The 19,878-nt window shown below is 39.2% G+C and overlaps 1 protein-coding gene across 1 annotated transcript in view; it reads right to left on the bottom strand.

Annotated features, from left to right (window-relative positions):
* Positions 1 to 1,659: 1,659 nt before the first annotated feature.
* MBOAT1 (membrane bound glycerophospholipid O-acyltransferase 1) overlaps positions 1,660 to 19,878 on the bottom strand; it is a 100,378-nt gene continuing 82,159 nt past the window's right edge. Inside the window, exons 12-13 of the mRNA XM_019734286.3 lie at positions 17,332 to 17,483; positions 1,660 to 3,047 (exon numbers count right to left, since the gene is read on the bottom strand). Coding sequence (XP_019589845.2) covers positions 2,921 to 3,047; positions 17,332 to 17,483 — 279 coding nt within the window. The 3' untranslated portion in view covers positions 1,660 to 2,920. The remainder of the gene's footprint in view (positions 3,048 to 17,331; positions 17,484 to 19,878) is intronic.

Genomic DNA, 19,878 nt, shown 5'->3' with positions numbered 1-19,878 from the left:
AGACAAGAAGAAAAATAAGATGTGGCTTCTCAAATGGCTGGGTATCAATCATTTTTTTTTAAAAACTTCCTAGGTGGTTCTAATGTGTACCCAGGGTGGAGAAGAGCTGCCCGGGAGGCCGTCTGCACCACCCAGGGCCTTCCCAGAGATGGACAGCACCCCCTCCCCAGTGCTGGAAACCACCCTCTTTTCACCTTCCAGTTTCTGCCTTTTTCTCCCTTAACCAGTCACAACCTCAAAGTGAATTATTTACTGCTTTTTGCAAATACCAAATACATGTTCCTGTTCCTTAAGGTTACTTTAAGAAAAACAAAACAAAATTAACTAAAACAGAATGTTTTAAATTTGTTTTTTTCAAAAACAAAACCATAAAATGTATTTCTTTTAAACTGAAAGCTCATTATTCTGGTACATATTTATTAAATGTATGTTATACTTAGGACAACGTGGATCTCTAAGGCAATAAAAACAGTACCAAACTTCTATCTAAACATTGGTTCTAAATGGAAACTTTTTTCTGTGGATAAATGTTCTCGGGGGAAAAAAGGAGATGAACACCCTTCTATGCATTGTCCCTTCAGTACTGAATAAAGCCTCACAGTTAGAAAAATGTACCCCTGTGCTAAGTCTGGACATACAGTATCCATAAGCCTAGATTCCAGAGGCTTGGCTTCAACTCCATTCTATAAAGAATACTTGATTCTGGGTGGTCACTGGGGATCACAGGTCCTAGTCTGCCCAGGATGGAGGGATCAGCAGAGTCCCTGGCAGAGCAGGATAGCTGGTCATTCTAGTGATCACTCTCCTCGTGCTACCAAAGTTATTCCCCCAGAACTGAAGATGCTTAAATACAGTGAAACCTGGTCATACAGCATATTGCAATTTGAAAGCTTTCACTGTGATATGGATTATTCCATACACGTCATGCCAATGGGGATATACACCATTTTTGCTGGTGTGCGAGATACGCATTTTTCTTGGTCTTGCACCTCAAAATATTCCTGTTGGATGCAGACCCTGGCAGATTTTAGGCATCTACATCTCCTTTCCCCTTACCTACTATCTAATATTCCTCCTGGGACAGCAAAGTAGGGTTCCCCAAGATTTCCTACTTAAATTGGGTGAGTCTCATACACTGGCCCAAATGAGCTACTTCTTAACTTCTATCTCACATAAGGACTAGAGTGTAGGTTCTAGTACTCGCCCCCAGCACCAAGACTACAGAAACTCTTTAAAGAACAAGCATTTTGTTACACATTTCATTGACCAAAGAGAAGCACCAGCGACACCTACCTCACGGAAAGACCCATAGCCAGTGGCTTTCTTGGGACAGCTTTGATTTCAACTCTCAGCTCGACCACGAACTCTGTGACCATGGAGGCAGTTAGCAAACATGTCCCTGATTCTGTATCCTCATCTATAAGAGGAGGGTAATTTTACCTGCAAAGTTGGGAATGACAATCAGAAATCACACCCAAACCCAAAACTATCCAAGTGCCTGAGACAGAGGACAAACTGAACATGTTATAATGCTCGAGCTTTATATGAGTAAAACTTTAAGTTTGTGAACATTTGTTAAAACATACACACACACACACACACTCTTCAGAATGTCAAGTACCTACTGATACAAATAAAAAGCAATTCTTTTCAGAAATATTTGCTTTATATAGAAACACATTTTTATTTAGTAAGGAAACTATTTTTTAACCATCTGATTTGAACAAATTCTCTCCTCCCAAGGCATGTGATTGAGGGCACACCATTGTAGCACATAATTTATTATTATTATTACTATTATTATTTCCCACAACATTTAATACCGTGCTTCTTTTCCCCCATGTAGAATAGTACCCAACAGAAGTCCCTAGAAGAAGCCATAGCACATTCCTAACACAGAAAACTTTCCATTTTTGCTTTCCAATATGGTAGTTCAACTAATACAAAGTCAGATTTAACCAGCTAAGAAACTGGAAAAGAGAAAGTCAGCCTGTGGGTGCATCATGGCCATGGGCATTCACACCTCTATGAAATGCAGGGAGAAAAGAGCAAAATATCTGCTGCTCCTTACCAAACTTCTATATAACTTTAAAGTACTTTTTTAGAATAATTATTTCCTTAGAAGATATTCTGCTGCCTTGGATGGTGTGAACTCTGGGGTGCTTTCTCAGGGTCACCCCTGAGCAAGCAGATGGCATATGGGCCATGGAAAAACATCTGGAAAACAGCAGCCCCTCCTACACTCCTGGGATATGTGTAGAGGAGACTTTCTGATTCCCAATCTTGGCTCAGTTCAGAAGAGAAAGGGAAGAGATACATCCCCAGAAAAGAAATGCAGCCAACGTTAGGGAATGCCTGACTTTCAGTCCGTTCAAGTGTTCATGGTGAGTCATCCTGGCTCGCAGAGTTCTCAGTACCCTGAAAAACACACTCCACAACCTTCTGAGTGTAGTTGTGTTCGCAACAGTAATGTCACACACAAGTCAAATGATCTGGGGCTTCCCAAGGAACAGCCAGATGTGGGTAGGTTCTAGTTTATGAAACCTATGACAAGTCTTCTCAGCAATCACGTTCTCACTTCTGGAGCAGATGCATGGGTCCCAACATCCAGACTGCAGTGGCTGGAAATCATGCCAGAAAAGCAAAAACCCAGCATCCCAGAATGGACCGTTTCTGCAGCTCTATTATGTTCTCCACACACCTCCACACCACTCAAATGTCCTATAAAATATTAAAATCAACTGGACATGGCCGATTTAATAGTACAAAAAAGGCTTTATAAAAATACTCCCTGCACTTAAAAAAAAAAAAAAAAGATACATGTAAACATTGCCTGTAAGTCATTGGAGAACCCTTGAGCCTTTTCATATCATCTTCACAATGTTTTGAAGTTTACTTTGTCCCACTTTGCTTGGAGATATCAATCTGCTTTTTTCTTATTAACAGAGTTCAGAGTCTGAGGCTGCCTTTGCATATGAGCTTGTGGTCTGACTGGCAGAAATAGTATTATCAGGAGACTTATGATGTGTAAATAAAAGTACATGGACCTAGGAATGAAAACACAAAAAAATTATATTTCAAATAAGCATATAAATGGCATATAAGCGTGATTACAACATCTGCAGTACGGAAAGGGAAGGCTTTTGGAGGAGTGGACTTATTTGTACTCAGGTTTGTCTTGATGGACCCCAGATAACTCCCTTTGATGAGGGAGCAAGCCAGGGATGGACCGAAACCACAAAACCCAGCAGAGCAAACTGAGCAGACCCCCTGTGGATAGACATGTGGTATTGTCCCATCAACATAATACACCTTCTAAGAGAATGAACCCCACAAAAGCCAGAACACTCCAATATTCAAATTCTAATGTCACACAGGACCAGATTCAAACGCTATACTATGTTCCCTAAACACAAATGTGACAGCACTTCAGCCAGTGCGCTCTACTAAAGTGTCAGGTGCTCTTCTTAGCTGTATTAGGAGCCAGAGGAATCCAGAGTTTGAAAACTTAATCCATAACATTTATTGTATAAATTGGTATTCAGCACACTGGGTATAATATAGATACTAAATACGGGCATATCAATAAGTGCAATAAATTAGAAACAGGTTGCATTTGTACAACTGTTCTCTATCCATTTGGAAAAACTGAACTTATACTTTCTCCAATGCTTTTTGAAAACCAAAGGAAAATGTTAAAAGGGGGAAAAATCCCACAACTGATTTATACATCATTCCTCAGCTTCTGTGATCACAAGGTCAGGCACACTAGAACCATATAATTCACATAATCCCTAAATCTCCCCACCCTTTAGCAAGAGAAATGCCTCCCTGAAAATGTCTACGCTATAGTCAAGAGCTCTAACAGAAGCAAACCTATCTTCACTCACTTTTTTCTTTCAGTAAGGTTTTACTGTTTAGAATGTACCAAGGCATTAAACTGGGATCTGCAAAAAGACAAAGCCACCGCCCCTTCCCCCAGGAATGGAAAACAAGTACAGGAGGAATGGTAATCTTTTTTTGATGTTCAAAAAAACTTTTCTTCTTCTTATGACTTACTCTTACATTCTGCCATCCTCTATACACACATGTGGTAGACTGGATAATGCTCATTTAAAGATATTCACACACTAATCCTTGGAACCTGTGAATGTATTGCCTTATATGACATAAGGGACTCTGCAGATGGATCAAGTTCAGGATCTTAAAAATGGGGAGGTCATCCTGGGTTACATGGGTGGGCCCCATGTAACCACCTGGGTCCTTATAAGAGGGATGCAGGACAAGACAGAGAGAGAAAAAGGAGATGTGATGATGGAATCAGAGGTTGAAATGATGTGCTTTGGAGACTGAGGAAGGGACCATGAATGCAGGCATACAGGCAGCTTCTACAAGCTTCCCTTAGAAATGCTTAAAGAATTCCAGAAACTGATTCAGTTGAAAGAGAGTCCCTTTTTCTTCCAAATGCCCTTGACATTGCTGCTAAAAAGAGGACTGGGTGCTTGTTTACTCTGCACTGATGCCACTGCTGCTCCAGGGCCAGCACGGGTCCCAGGTGACCATGAGATCCTATTTCATGGCTGTGGCTCCCTTGGTTCACATCATTGCGCTCAGATGCTTCCTAGAACTGTACACACAGGCCACGGTGATGGGTCCTGAATGTATGCAAACGTAACCACTGTCCGTTCCAGAACCAATCAAACCAATTCTTCACTTCCAGTTCTGACATAAGTCAACTCAGATACACACCCCACCCCCAACTTAGGTGAGTTCATCTGGGGGCCCTTTCTTTCCTTCGGGTACCATCCTGGTCCAAAGTGACATAGCTTCTGATATTAGAGCACTATGAGAGGAAGAGATCAACATTTTGTTTTTAAAACACTGAAGTTTTTTCTGAAAGTCTGGGCTCTTCATATATGGTGTCTTACACGTTTCCCAGTACTGCCACGCATACCACGAGATGCTGGATAGGAGCGGCTAAGTCAAGTAAAGGACCCTATCGAAACTTTCTGAGGAAAAGATTACCTAGTCACTTTGTTTAATCTCCCATAATAATAAAATTCTGCCCAAAGCTTACATACTTATCCACATAGACAAACAGCTGACACAATTTTTAAACCCGTGCCTCACCAGGCATTGTTTCACCTCATCACTGGATTATATAGCCCTGATTCTCTCTCTCTCTCTCTCTCTCTCTCTCTCTCTCTCTCTCTCTCTCTCTCTCTCTCTCAGCTGACTTCCCCATTCTTCAGTTTCATATATTTAATTTTTTGTTACTTTTTCAATTATACTGGACATACAATATTATATTAGCTTCGAGTGTGCATCCTAGTGATTAGACATTTATATAACTTACAGTGATTACCCAAATAAACCTAGTACCCACCTGACACCATACATAGTTATTATAATATTGACTATATTCCTTATGCTGTATTTTATATCCCCATGACCGTTTTTATAACTAGCAATTTGTATTTCTTAATCCTTTCATCTTAATCATCCCCACCCCACTTGCATCTGACAGCCATCAATTTGTTCTCGATGAGTTTGTTTCTGTTTTACTTCATTTATTTTTTCTTTTACATTCCACACATAAGTGAAATTATATGGTATTTGTCTTTCTCTGACTTACTTCATGTAGCATAATACCCTCTAGGCCCATCCATGTTCTCGAAAATGGCAAGATTTCATTCTTTTTTATGGTTAATATTCCATTGTATATATGTACACATCTTCTTATCCATTTGTCTATCAATGGACACTTAGGTTGCTTCCATATCTTGGCTATTGTAAATGATGATGCAATGAACATAGGGGTGCATATATCTTTCTGAACTACTGTTTTGGATTTCTATGGATAAATACCCAGAAGTGGAATTGCTGGATCATATAATAATTCTATTTTGAATTTTTTGAGGAATGTCCAACTGTTTTCCATAGTGGCTGCACCAATTTGCAATCCCACCAACAGTGCACAAGGGTTCCCTTTTCTCCACATACCCACCAACGTTTGTTTGTTAATTTATTAATAGCCATCCTGAGAGGTGTGAGATGATATCTCATTGTGGTTTTGATTTGCATTTCTCTGATAATTAGTGATGTTGAGCATCTTTTCATATGTCTATTGGCCATCTGTATGTCCTCTTTGGAAAAAATGTCTGTTCAGGTACTCTGCCCATTTTTTAATTGGATTTTTTCTTTTTGGGGTGTTAAGTTGTAGGAGTTCCTTATATATATATTTTTGGATATTAATCCCTTATTGAATGTCTCATTGGCAAATATCTTCTCTCATTCACTAGGTTGTCCTTTCATTTTGTTGGTTTCCATTACTGTGCAAAACCTTTTTAGTTTGATGTAGACCCATTTGTTTAATCTTTTCTTGTTTTCCTAGGAGCTATAATAAAAAAATTATCACTGAAAGTGATGTCAAAAAGTTTACTGCCTATGGTTCCTTCTAAGAGTTTCATGGTTTGGGGTCTTACATTTAAATCTTTAATCCATTTTGAGTTTATTCTTGTGCAAGAAAGTGATCGAGTTTCATTCTGTTTCATCTATCAGTCCAATTTTCCCAACACCATTTATTAAAGAGACTGTCTTTACCCCACTGTATACTCCTGCCTCCTTTGTCATAGATTAATTGACCATATGCGCATGGGGTTATTTCTAGGTTCTCTGTTCTGTTCCATTGACCTATGTGTGTTTTATGCCAGTGTCATGCTGTTTTGATTACTATAGCCTTGTAGTATAGTTTGCTATCCGGTAGAGTGATGCTTCCAATTTTGTTCGTCTTTCTCAAGGTTGCTTTGGCTATTCTGGGTCTTTTGTGGTTCCTATAAATTTTAGGAATGTTTGTTCTAGTTCTGTGAAAAAAGCACTGATAATTTGATAGGGATTGCACTGAATCTGTCAATTGCTTTGGGTAGTACGGACATTTTAACAATGTTAATTCTTCCTATCCATGAGCATGAGATACACTTCCATTTATCTGTATCTTCAATTTCTTTCTTCAATGTCTTATAATTTTCAGAGTACAGCTCTTTTACTTTCTTGGTTAAATTTATTCCTAGGCATTTCATTCTTTCTGATACATTTGAAAATGGTATTTTCTTAATTTCTCTTTCTGATAGTTCATTACTGGTGTATAAAAATGCAACAGATTTCTGAATAATGATTTTGTATCTTGCTATTACTGAATCCATTTATTAGTTCTGAATCCATTTATTAATGGATTAATGAATCCATTAAAAGTTTTTTGGTGGAATCTTTAGGGTGCTCTATTTATAGTATGTCACCTATAAATAATGAGTTTTACGTCTTCCTTTTCAATTCTGATACCTTTTATTTCTTTTTCTTATCTGATTGCTGTGGCTAGGATGTCCAATACTATGTTGAATAAAAGTGGTGAAAGCGGGCAACCTTGTCTGTTTCCTGATCTTAAAAGCCTTTCAGCTTTTTACCATTGAGTATGATGTTAGCTGTGGAATTTTCCTACGTTGACTTTATTATGTTGAGGTATGATCCCTCTATCCCAACTTCGCTGAGAGTCTTTATCATAAATGGATGCTGGATTTTGTCAAATGCTTTGTCTTCATCTACTGATGTGATCATATGATTTTTATTTTTCATTTTGTATATATGGTGTTTCACATTAACTGATTTGCAGATATTGAACCAAACTTGCATCCCAGGAATAAATCCCACGTGATCATAGTATATGATCTCTTTAATGAATTGTTGAATTTGGTTTGCTAATATTACTTTATTGAAGATTTTTACATCTGTGTTCATCAGGGATATTGGCCTATAATTTTCATTTTTTTGTACTGTCTGTGTCTGGTTTTGGTATCAATGTATTGTTAGCCTCATAAAAAGCATTTGCGAGCCTTTCATCCTATTGAATTTTTTTCGAATAATTTGGGAAGGATAGATATTAAATCTTCTTTGAATGTTTAGTAAAATCCACCTGTGAAGCCAACTGATCTGAGCTTTTGTGTGTTGAGAGTTTTTTCATTGCTTATTCATTTTCTTTACTGGTAATTGGTCTTTTTACATTTTTTGTTTCTTCTTCATTCAGCCTTGGAAGATTGTATGTTTCTAGGAATTTCTCCATTTCTTCCAGTTTGTCCAATTTGTTGGCGTATAATTGTTCATAGTATTTCCTTATAACCCTGTATTTCTGTGGTGTCACTTGTGACTTCTTTCATTTCTGATTTTATTTGGGCCCTCTCTTTTTTTCTTAATGAGTCTGGTTAAAGGATCATCAATTTTATGTATTGTTTCAAAGAATCAGCTCTTGGTTTCATTGATCTTTTCTATTTGACTTTTAGACTCTATTTTGTGTATTGCCACTCTGATCTTTATTATTAGGTTGGTGCAAAATTAATTGCGTTTTTTGCAATTGTTTTTAACCTTTTAAACCGCGATTACTTTTGCACCAACTTAATCGTTCCTTGCTTCTATGCACTTTAGGTGTTGTTTATTTTTGTCTTTCCAGTTCCTGTAGATGTAAAGTTAAATTGTTTGAGATTTTTCTTGTTTTTTGAGGTAGGCCTGTACTGCTATAAATTTCCCTCTCAGAACTGCCTTGGCAGTGTCCTATATATTTCAGTTTCGTTTCATTTGTTTCGTTTCATTGTGTTTTCATTTCATTTGTCTCAAGGAATCTTGATTTCTTCCTTGATCTTGTTGTTGACCCATTCATTACTTAGTAGCATGTTTTTAGCATCCATTTGTTTGTGTGTTTTTCAGTTTTCTTGTGACTGATTTCTAGTTTCATACCACTGTGGTCGGAGAAGATGTTTGATATGATTTCAATTTTCTTAAATTTATTGAGATTTGTTGTATGGTCTTTCCTGGAAAATAGTCCATGTATATCCTGCTGCTTTGGGGTAAAGTGTCCTAAAAGTATCAAGTAATTCCATCTACTCTAATTTCATTTAAGGCCACTGATTTTCAGTGTGGATGATCTACCTATTGATGTCAATAGGGTGTTAAAGTTCCTATCTCTCCTTTTATGTCCATTAGTATATTTAGGCACTCCAAAGTTTGGTGCATAGATGTTTATGAGAGTTATATCCTCTTGTTGAATCGATCCCTTTATCATTATGAAATGCTCTTCTGTGTCTCTTTTTACAGCCTCTGTTTTAAGGTCTATTCTGTCTGATACAAATATTGCTATCCCAGCTTTTTTTGTTGCCATTTGCATGGAATATCTTTTTCATCCTTTTCTTTCCGTCTACGTGAGTCTTTTGAGCTGAGGGGGGTCTCTTTTAAGTAGCACATGTGTGGGTCTTATTTTTTTCCCCATTCAGCCACCGTATGTCTTTTTATTGAAGCATTTAATTCATTTACACTTAAATTAATTATTGATAGGTATGTAGTTATTGCCATTTTATTCACTGTTTTCTGATTGTATTGTAGTTCTCTGTTCCTTTCTTATTCTCTTGCTCTCTCCTCTTGCATGTTGATGATTTGCTATAGTGTTGTGTTTGGATTCCTTTCTCTTTATTTCTTGTAGATTTTTGGTTTGTGGTTACCATGTGCTTCCTATATACCAAGCTGTGTTTATAACAGTCTGTTTTAAGTTTATGGTTGCTTAAGTTCAAAAACATTCTAAACACTACAATTTTTACTCACTGCCTCTGTTTATGTTGTTGTCATTATTTTTTTTTACTGTATGTGTGTCCATATCCCTTAATTTGTTCCTGTAATTATACATGGTTTTCCTACTTTTGCCTTTTAACCTTTGTAATTGCTTTATAGTTGGTTGATCAACTGCTTTTGCTAAGCGTTTCCCTTTGTCAGCAAGAATTTTCTGATTCCTGTGTTTTTCATATTTTTTATCTTCTTAAAGAAGTCCCTTTATTCTTGTAAAACTGGTTTAATGCTAATAAACTCCTTTAGTGTTTTCTGTCTGAGAAATTCTTTGTCCTCTTAGATTCTAAATGATAGCCTTCCTCAGTACATTAATCTTGGTTATAGGTCTTTGCTTTTCATCACTTTGATTATTTTGTGCCACTTCCTTCTGACCTGCAACATTTCTGTTGAGAAATCAGCTGACAGTCTTATGGGTCTTATAGGAGCTCCCTTTAGATAACTAACTGCTTCTTTCTTGCTACTTTTAAAATTCTTTGTCTTTAACCTCTGGCATTTTAATTATGGTGTCTCTTGATGTGGGCCTCTTTGGGTTAATCTTGTTTGGGACTCTGCATTTCTTGGACTGTATTTCCTTCACCATGTTAGGAGATTTTTCAGGCATTATTTCTTCAAATAGGTTTTCAATTCCTTGCTCTCTCTCTTCCTGCTGGTACCCCTATGAAATGAATGCTGGTAAGCTTGATGTTGTCCCAGTGGCCCCTTAAACTAGCCTCATTTTTTAATTTTTTTTTTTTCTTTTTGCTGTTCTGATTGGGTGTTTTCTGCTACCTTATCTTCTAAATTGCCGATTCAAACCTCTGCTTCACCTAATCTACTGTTCATTCCTGATAGTGTATTCTTCATTTCAGTTATTGTAATCTTCAGGTCTGACTGGTTCTTTGTTTTCTATCTCTTTATAGACGTTCCCATTAAGTTCATCTATTCTTCCCCTAAATTCATTGAGCATCCTTATCACCCATATTTTGAACTTTGTATTGGGTAGATTGCTTGTCTCCATTTCGTTTAGTCCTTTTTAAGGAGTTTGTCCTGTTCTTTCACTTGGGAAAAGCTTCTTTGTCTCTTCATTTTGCCTGACTCACTGTGTTTGTTTCTCTGTGTTAGGTAGATCTGCTACATCTTCCAGCCTTGTGTTGTAGGTGTCCTTGAGGTCAGTAGCACTGTCTCTCTTGTCACCTGCTCCAGGGGAGTCCCTTGTGTGGGTTGTGTGTGTCCTCCTGTTGTAGTTGAGCTTTAATTGCTGTAGTTGGCATATCAGTAGGTGGGATTGACCCTCACGTTGATTGGCTGTTAGACCTGGCTGTGACTACAGCGTACGAGCTGTTGTGCAGGGCTGACCCTATGGAGCAGGATTCACTTTAGCAGGGCTCTGGTGCCAGTCGAGTCTGTTCTCCCTTCAGATGTGTCAGTTATGAAGCTGTTTGGATGGTGCTCTGGTGTGGTCTGAAGCAGATCATCAGGTATGTAGGTTCTGGAGTCTCTTAGGAGGGGCTCCAGTGCAGGCCATGGTAACCTGCCATTTATGCCCGGCTTGGGACCACTTGGTAGAAGCTACAAAATGATCTATGGTTTGTTGCTGGTTGTGCTGGGTTTGGAGGCGCTTGAGAGAGATAAACTGAAGTCAGCTGCCAGTAGTACTGGGTGTGGGACCATTTGGTGGGCACCATGATGTGAGCTGAGGCCAGCTGTCACTTGTGCTGGGGTTGAGGCTGCTTAGTTGAAGCAACATTCATAGCCTAGATTGGCTGCAGCTTATACCAGGCTTGGGGGTCACCTGATGGGAGTTACGATGAACGTTGAGACCTGTTGCCACTTATGCTAGGCTTGGGGCTGCTTAGCAAGAGGTGCAGGACATGCCAAAGCCAACCACTGCTTGTTTACAGTTTGTGGACCTTTGAGAGATTTTAGGAAAGTCCACAGCATGAGCTGAGGCAGTCCACTCCTGTGGAAAAGCCCAACTGGAAGTGTCTGGAGCTCGGAGGGCAAGTTGGGTGGGGCAGGATCTCAGTGAATCCCCAGAGGCAGGGCAAATGGTGTTAGCCAGTTTAATGGAGAGCTCAGAGTTGGCGCATGCCTCACCAGGCTAGTTGGGTATTGGGTAGGGAGCTCCACAGAGGAACAATGGCACCTGCTAGTGTTTCCATTCCTGAAGTGAGCTGCCCTGACTCCTGCCCCTCCAGTCCTCACCTGAAGCTAGTCAATTCAATTCCTCCCCATGTGTCCCTGGCACTTTTCAAACTTCTGCCCCTGCAGTGGAGCTAAGAGTGAGTGAGTTTATGAGCAAGTGAGTCTGTGCCTGGGACTTCAGCAGCCCTCCATCTCATTCTGATGCAATCCCCACTGGTTTTCACAGCCAGATGTTGTGGACTCTTCTTCCTAGTACTGAAGCCCCACGCTAGAGAGCCTGGTGTGGGGCTGGGACTCCTCAGGGAGGATCTTCACAGCCGAGAGACCCCTCCCAATTGGTAACCACCATACCTTGGGTGTGGGAGCTTCCCATTCCATGTCTCCACCCCTCCTACCAGTCTTGTCGTACTTCTTCTTTATATCCTTAGTTATAGGACTTCTGTGCACCTAAACTTCAGGTGATTCTCAATGATGGTTGTGCCATAATTTAGTTGTAATTTTGATGTGGTCAAACTTAGGTGAGCACAACGTTTACCTACTCTACCATCTTGACCCGAAACATTCAGAGGAATAATGGTAATTTAACCAGAAGACAGGTGAAGAGCCACAGGCAAGTGACCATCTAATGTACTGTGTAAACCAGGACATTACTGAGAGTGAAAAGAACTCTACAGACAAACACACTGACTCAACAAGTGTAAACTGGGATTCTCACAGGCACACCCTAGCCATAGGTAACTCCAGCTTTCAAAGTCTGCACACCTAAGATACATTTTGTTCTTGCACTTTGCCTTATTTAATTGTTCATGTGGCCAAATCAACACTGGATGAATTATGTTAAAGCCAAATATTTCAGAAATGAAAAGTTTTTAGTCTTCTAGTGAGGTTTAGTAGCCTATTCTGACATCCTATATTTCTCTAAAATTTTAAGGAATACTTTTTATTATGGAAAAGCTCAACTAACATTTATTGGACATGCTAGGAATTGAACTAAGTACCCCAGATACACAGATGAATAAGGCATTGTTCCTACTGTCAAGGAGTTCGCTATCTGTAAAAAATTTTACACAAATTCGTCACACTGAATTAAAACGTGTTACCTACTTAAAGACACATTAATGTCTGAAGATTTGCCTTTCAAAACTGTTTCATAGAAAGGGTCTGCCTTGGACTGAATATTTATTTCCCTTCCAAATTCATTTTGAAGCCCTAACTCCCAGTGTGATGGTATTTGGAGGAGTGGCCTTTGGGAGGTAATTTGATTTAGATGAAGCCATGAGAATACAGCCCCCATGATGAGATTAGTGCCCTTATAAGAAGAGAAAGAGAAACCAGAGCACTCGTGAGCTCTTTTGTCTCTCTTCTTTCTGTCTCTCTTCTTTTATATCTCTCTTCTTCGCTCTCTCTGTCTCAGTCTATCTCAGTCTTTGTCTCTTCTTCATTCTCTCTTCTTTCTTGCTCTTTTCTCTCTCACTGTCTCTGTCTCTCTGCCACTCTCCCCGTCTGTCTCTCCCTCTCTTTCTCCTTCTCCTTTTCTGATTCTCTCCTGGCATCTCGTTCTTTCTCTGTCTCTCCTTGTGCCATGTGAGGACACAGTGAGAAGGTAGCTTTCTGCAAGCCAGGAAGAATGCTCTCACCAACTATGAGAAATGAATGTCTGTTGTTTAGGTCACCCAGTCTATAGTATTTAGTCATTGCCCCAGTTGATTAAGACAGGTTTTCATAATATAGTAGCCCTCTCCCCACCATTTCTGTTTCAGTTACACGTGGTCAACAGTGATCTGAAAATGTTTAACAGAAAATTTCAGAAATAACTAATTCGTAAGAAGTTTTAAATTGCATGCCATTCTGAGTAGTGTGATAAAATCTCGCACCATCCCACTCTGTCCCACCAGAGAGCTGCATCCTTGTGTCCAGCGTCTCCACCCTGTAGACACTCCCCACCTGTTAGTCACTCAGTAGCCCTCTTGGTTATCAGATCAACTGTCCTGGTATCACCGTGCTTGAGGAGTAACCCTTATTTTACTTAGTAATGGTCCCAAGGCAGAAGCATAATGATTCTGATAATTCGGGTATGCCTACGAAAAGCTGTAAAGTGCTTCTTTTAATTGAAAATGTATGTATAGGAAAAAAACATAGTATATACAGCATTTGATACTATCTGTGGTTTCAGGCATCCACTTGGGAGTCTTGGAACGTATCATCTATAGGCAAGGAGGTCTACTATACATTTAAGCATTCACTTGGGGCTCATTTACAAATTACACTGAGGAATTTAAAGCTGAGATTTGAAGTCACTATAGATTGAAAACTGACTAGATATAATAATGAAGCACATCTGAACTTTAAACATTAAGCAGTGAAGGGATATACTGAGAAATGCATATGCATACAACTGTGGTTCACTGCCAGTTACTGAAATTAGCCTCAAGGAAGGAAAAGATCTGGAATACAACCAGACCCACCTCTACTAAAAGACCACGCATTTTAATTTACCAGATTCCGTGATTCTCTTAAGAGATTATGAAAACACTTTTTGGAGATGCAATCTACAATAGCCATTGGCAATGTGTAGCTGCTTAAGTTCAAATGAATTAAAATTAGATAAAAATGACATTTCAGTTCCTCAGTCACACTAGCCATGTTTCAAATGTTCAACGGCCACATGTGCTGGTGGTTAATATATTGGACAGCATTTCCGTCATTGTAGAAACTTCTGTTGAACAGATCTGATCTAGATAGGGAACTTAAATTATATATACAGGCATACCTCAGGGATACTGTGGGTTCAGTTCAGACCACTACAATAAAGCAAATATTGCAAGAAAGCAGGTCACACAAATTTTTTGGTTTCCCAGTGCATGTAAAAGTTGTATTTACTCTATACTACATTCTACTATGTATGCAAAAATATCATGTCTAAAAAACAATGTATGCACCTTAATTAAAAAATATTGCTAAAAATGCTAATCATCTGAGCGTTCAGCAAGTCATAATCTTTTGGCTGGTCTTACCTTCAATTTCTGAAATACGCAACATTTAAGAAGGGAACAATAAAGGGAAGCACAATAAAATGAGGTATGCCTGTATAAGCAACTATGATGACAAAATTAACAGAAACATCGATTTCACCCTAAACAAAGGGGGTTTTGTTTTAATATTCTAGATTGATTTTGGAAAGAAGTGGAAACCTACTTAAGAGTGATCTAGATTGATAACTATTTAATTCTTCCTCTAAGGCCCTGCCGAAGTGTAGAAATTGGCATATTTTAGTTGGTTAAATGCATGTGATCCCAAAACAGTGGTTTTCTTCCAAAATAACTTCTAAAGAAATTTTTAGTAACTGTCCTATTGATCTTGCTGTTAAAGGAACTTTGAGTCTGAAACTTGGACCAAGCATTTATTTGCTGTGTGAGTTTTGTTAAATTACTCACCTTCTCTGAGCCTCCACTCCTCTTATGATAAACCAGGATACTGACAACTACCTATCTCTTCTCAGCTCACTGCTGTCTACCTTGGATTCTGTGTTCTGTCCACACTCAGGTCTTCAGTGCACGGAGCTTCCGCCCATCACAAGGGGGCTTTTCTCTGCTTGCCCCTGTGTTTGGAACATGACCCACAGTGCTCCACCTTACCCACAACCCTCGCACACCCTGTGTCTGCTTCACTCCCACTACGCAGCCTCCAGGACTTAGCTCAAATGCCACTTCCTCCTAAAAACCACCCTTAATGCCCAGTCTGAGTCAGATTCCTGTTCTATGCTCTCTTAAATCTTTGTACCAATCACTCTGTGCCCAGCACACTGTAAGTATTAAATCATACTGAGTTGAATACAGGCATTTCTGCTATAACATAATACATATATATTCCTTTAAAAATCTCCCGTTCAGCAATATTTTGTGCTTAAAATACCAGGTCTTATGGGGGGAAATCACGTGAGAAGCAGACAACTCAATGAGACTTTGTAACCAGAACAGTTAGCACCTAAGCCAACAACTTGGACAGCCCAGACAGACAGCAGCTCAATAGAGCCAAGCGCTGCTCAGGAGGTGGTACAATGTAGAAGACAAGGAAGGGCGATGCTGGCTGGAGGGCCCTGAGACAAGGGGAAGGAAGAGGGAGCTGTGCGCAAGTGGGGCTGCCCTGAGGCAGGCACAGAGGAAGCGAAACCAGCTGAGAGCCAGCGTGGTACAGGTGTGCGTGGGGGGTGCCTCTGGGAGAGGCAGTCCAGTGAAGGGGTGCTCAATTTCAGTTTTCTTAAAGCTGAGTGGCTCCTACCTCTGCAGTGGCTGAACCGGGGGTCTGGAGGAAAGATTATAATCCTCGTCTTACTATACTGGCATCTCTTATCTAGAAAAATGCGTGTATTAAAAAAAAACAACAGCTCAACTTCCGTGTTTTACTGACATAACTCCTATGACCTAATGGGTATTACGGTAACAGACTGTACCGATGAGGGTTTTATAGTTCCCTCTACCTTGTTTTCCTATAACCTGAAAGAATAATCATCTGACTTATGGACATTGAAACCCGTGTTAAGTAGTGAAAGTGTCGTGATCATTCCTGACCTGTGTATCAACGGCAGGAAGTCCCCAACTTACAAAGAAGGCATGTTTGCTTTGTTTATTTTTAAGTCACTTTTCTGACCGTCGTGAAGAGCTCCAAAGTTAACCTACAAAAAGCCTGTGCAAACCATTACATAATACAAGTTAACATTTATTGAAAACAATCTATATGCCAGGCACTGGGTTGAGCCCTTTACACATCTGCCTCATTCAGTCCTAACAAAAGTACTTTGAGGTGAATTCTCCTTAGCCTCATTTTATAGTTGAGAAAACTCAGGTGAAAGAGGTTAGTTAACTTGCCAGAGGTCACACAACCAGTTTGCAAGGGTGGAGAAATTCCACTAATTCAATAGAAGAGTGAAACAACAAGAGTAAACAAGAACAGATTTGCAGTTCAGCTGGAGCACTGGTGTTTGAATATAAGGTCCTGACACACCCTCTCCCTAAAAGCCTCTTGTCTCTGGTGTGAACTTCCCCTCTGCCATGTACAACTCATGACATAAAACCCCATGCACATCTGGCGGAAGTGCCATCTCCGTAGGACACAGAGCTCTCCTGCAGATCACTCAAGTCAGCCCTTCCCAGCAGTGGGCAGCACCTGACCACCTCTGTCCTGTTCTCAGAATGCTGCCCAGCCTCCAATGTAGCCTACCCTCAGGAGAAAGAGGCCAATACAGCAAATTCACCCTCTGAGTTTGTAATCAAACACATCCCTTCAAAATTCACTGCCCTAAGCATCCCCTAATTCTGTTACAAATGGTTGAAGGGTTTCCTTCCCATCAACTCTGCTCATCTGTATTGGTGTTTGTGCGTTACTATTTTCAGGATAACCATTTCTGCCTAAATCTACGGATGGACATTTTTACATTGAAGCTGTATTTAGAAATTGTTAGTACTGCTGGATTCAATTCACCACTCCTAAGTCAAACACAGAGAAAACAGGCAAGTTTACTAAACAGCAGTTGAGAACAATGGAACTTACTTGTATAAACTGATGGTTGGTTCAACCGCCAACATAACAAAAGGCGCCACCGTGTACGAGACGGCCAGCTGAGTGACAGCCCAGGTGACCACGTCATAAACCAACTTAAGGGTTCCTGAAGAAAGGAAGTAATATCTGTAGTTGTTCCTCACCTGCAAGCCAAGGAAAGCAAAGGGGAGGGTAAAAAATTTAAAAAACAAACAAACAAACAAAAATTTTACTCTGTGCACGCAGGCAGTATACCTCAGGAACAAAGGCTATCTAAAACACCAACCATTTGAGTTCTAATTTCAACTAAAAGTACCATTAGGGTTGTTTATTATATATAGAGAGGGTGCCAACAAAATGTATACACATTTTAAGAAGGGAAAAAACTGTATTAAAATTGTAATACTCAATATATACTGATAACAAAAGATGAATATAAGTCATGTTTGACTTCTGCAAATACAAGAGGTGATCAAAGTGGTTACCATCAGCATAATTTTAATACAGTTTTTTCCTTTCTTAAAAGGTGTATACATTTTTCCGGCACCTTCCATATATTAAAAAATACATGTTCACTGTAGAAAAATGTTTAAAGAACTAAGCAAAAACAATTTCTTTTTTTTTACATCTCCCAGAGAAATGCACTATTTAAAAGCTTGGCATATATCCTTCCAAGCTTTTTTCTATTCACATGTATCCACATTTATATTTCCAATGGCATCAATATATTCTTTAGCCTGTTTTTCATTTAGTTAATATATCATGAATTTTTTTCCACATCATTAAGTATTACTCTCCAATACAATTTTAGCTATGGAAAAGTTAGCTTGTCTCCCAACCCTTGCTATTGTAAACAATTCTGTGATGCAGGCTCTGGTAGATACATCTCTGCACCGTTTCCTAATTATTTCCTCTGAATAACAGTAATAAAATGTTACCAGTAGTAATAAGAGCAGCTACCACGTACTGAGTGGTTACTGTGTGCCAAGCCTTTGCTAATGCTTTACCTGTGTCATCTCTGTTGATTCTCCCAATAATCCTATCATGTAAGCATCATCATGCCCATTTTACAGACAAGAAAACTGAGAAATGCTTTGAAATGGAAAATGCTGGGTCAAAGGATACACTCATTTTAGGTCTTTTGACATATGTGACTATATTTGCCTCTAGAAAGAAACCTAATTGCCAGATCCAAGAACTAGAGGCGCTAAAACAATGGCTAGCTTATTGGTAGGTCGTCCTCAAAGCAGGAAAGGCTTCTGGTGAGCTGACTCCTCTCCTCAGCCCTGAGTTTCTCAGGACAGAATCTAGAGGTCCATCCATGGTAGGGGTAGGGGGAACATGGGCAATAGTATTAGGAAGCACATAAGAGATTTTATTAAGTAACTTCCCAGACCTAAGACACATCATAACTATTTGAGATCATTCTCCTTTTAGGAAAAAAAACAAGAATATTGTTCCATCAGCCCTCTCCTCTCTTCCCCCTAACTAAATCACTCGTGAAAAATGTTTCCAGACCACCCAAAAGAAAGGCTTTACATAAATCAACGTCTTTATGCCAGTTGAGATCAACAAAACTAAAGACATTTTAAGAAATAATGCTCTGAATATATTAATAGACAAAATTCGGGCCTTTGTTTTTCAGTTTGTCCTGGCCTCTGTTTTTCAGTTTTCCTTTATAATCTAAATAGGAATATGAATGAGAGAAAAGAAAATGTCTTCCCTATTTTCTACGTACAAATATGTACAATATATGCTTTATATTTAAAATGGGCTAATCAGCATGAACAGTAACCAATTATCCATCTTGTTTACACATATGTCCCAACAAACCTTCATCTAACTAAATGAAAAATTCCATAGAGAGGGACTCTTGTCTTGTTCACTACAGTAGCCCAGCACCTAGAACACTGACTACACACGGTAGGGCTCTGGAATATGCATAGAAGAGATGAATTTAAAAAAAGTGAATAGCTGTGCTGGGGCGCCTCAATCCACATCCAAAATACAGTTCAACAAATGTCATTAAAAGCTCTTGGCACATCAACAAAAAAAGCCACAATTGTTATCAAAGATTGAAATGAAATCAAATACGAAACTCTGTATTTGATCATTAGAGCACACTGAATTGTAATTACTTATATCCAGGTGCATCTCCTTCTTTGAGGGCAGGCATATTTTTTATTCCTTTATTACCTTGCTCTACAGCCCACAAATAGTAGTCTAAGACAAACTGAAGGCTACCCAAAAAACCTATAGAGAACCAAATTTATAAAATTCACGGAGGATTTTACAGAAACTGAAGCAACTAGGTCAGACAGGAGAGGACGGAGCAATCTCGAACAGAACACAAGCCCTGTGAGTGCCATTTTACTGGCTGCTGACAGACTGAATTATTTCTAGGCTTAGGATAATGACATGAGGAGTGAAGTATAAGCAAAGTGAAGACTTACGAAGCCCATACTTATTTGTAATCATCATAACCTGTGATTAGACTATGTGTGTTCAGCCTTTAATAACTAAAAATATTTTCATCTTTTCTGTCCCTAAACATTGTTC

Source organism: Rhinolophus sinicus, chromosome 14 (assembly GCF_057876585.1).
Source record: "Rhinolophus sinicus isolate RSI-liver-muscle chromosome 14, RSI-T2T, whole genome shotgun sequence".
Classification (NCBI taxonomy): Eukaryota; Metazoa; Chordata; class Mammalia; order Chiroptera; family Rhinolophidae; genus Rhinolophus; species Rhinolophus sinicus.
The sequence above is the reverse complement of the archived record's forward strand: the minus strand, read 5'-3'. Positions and strand labels throughout refer to the sequence as shown.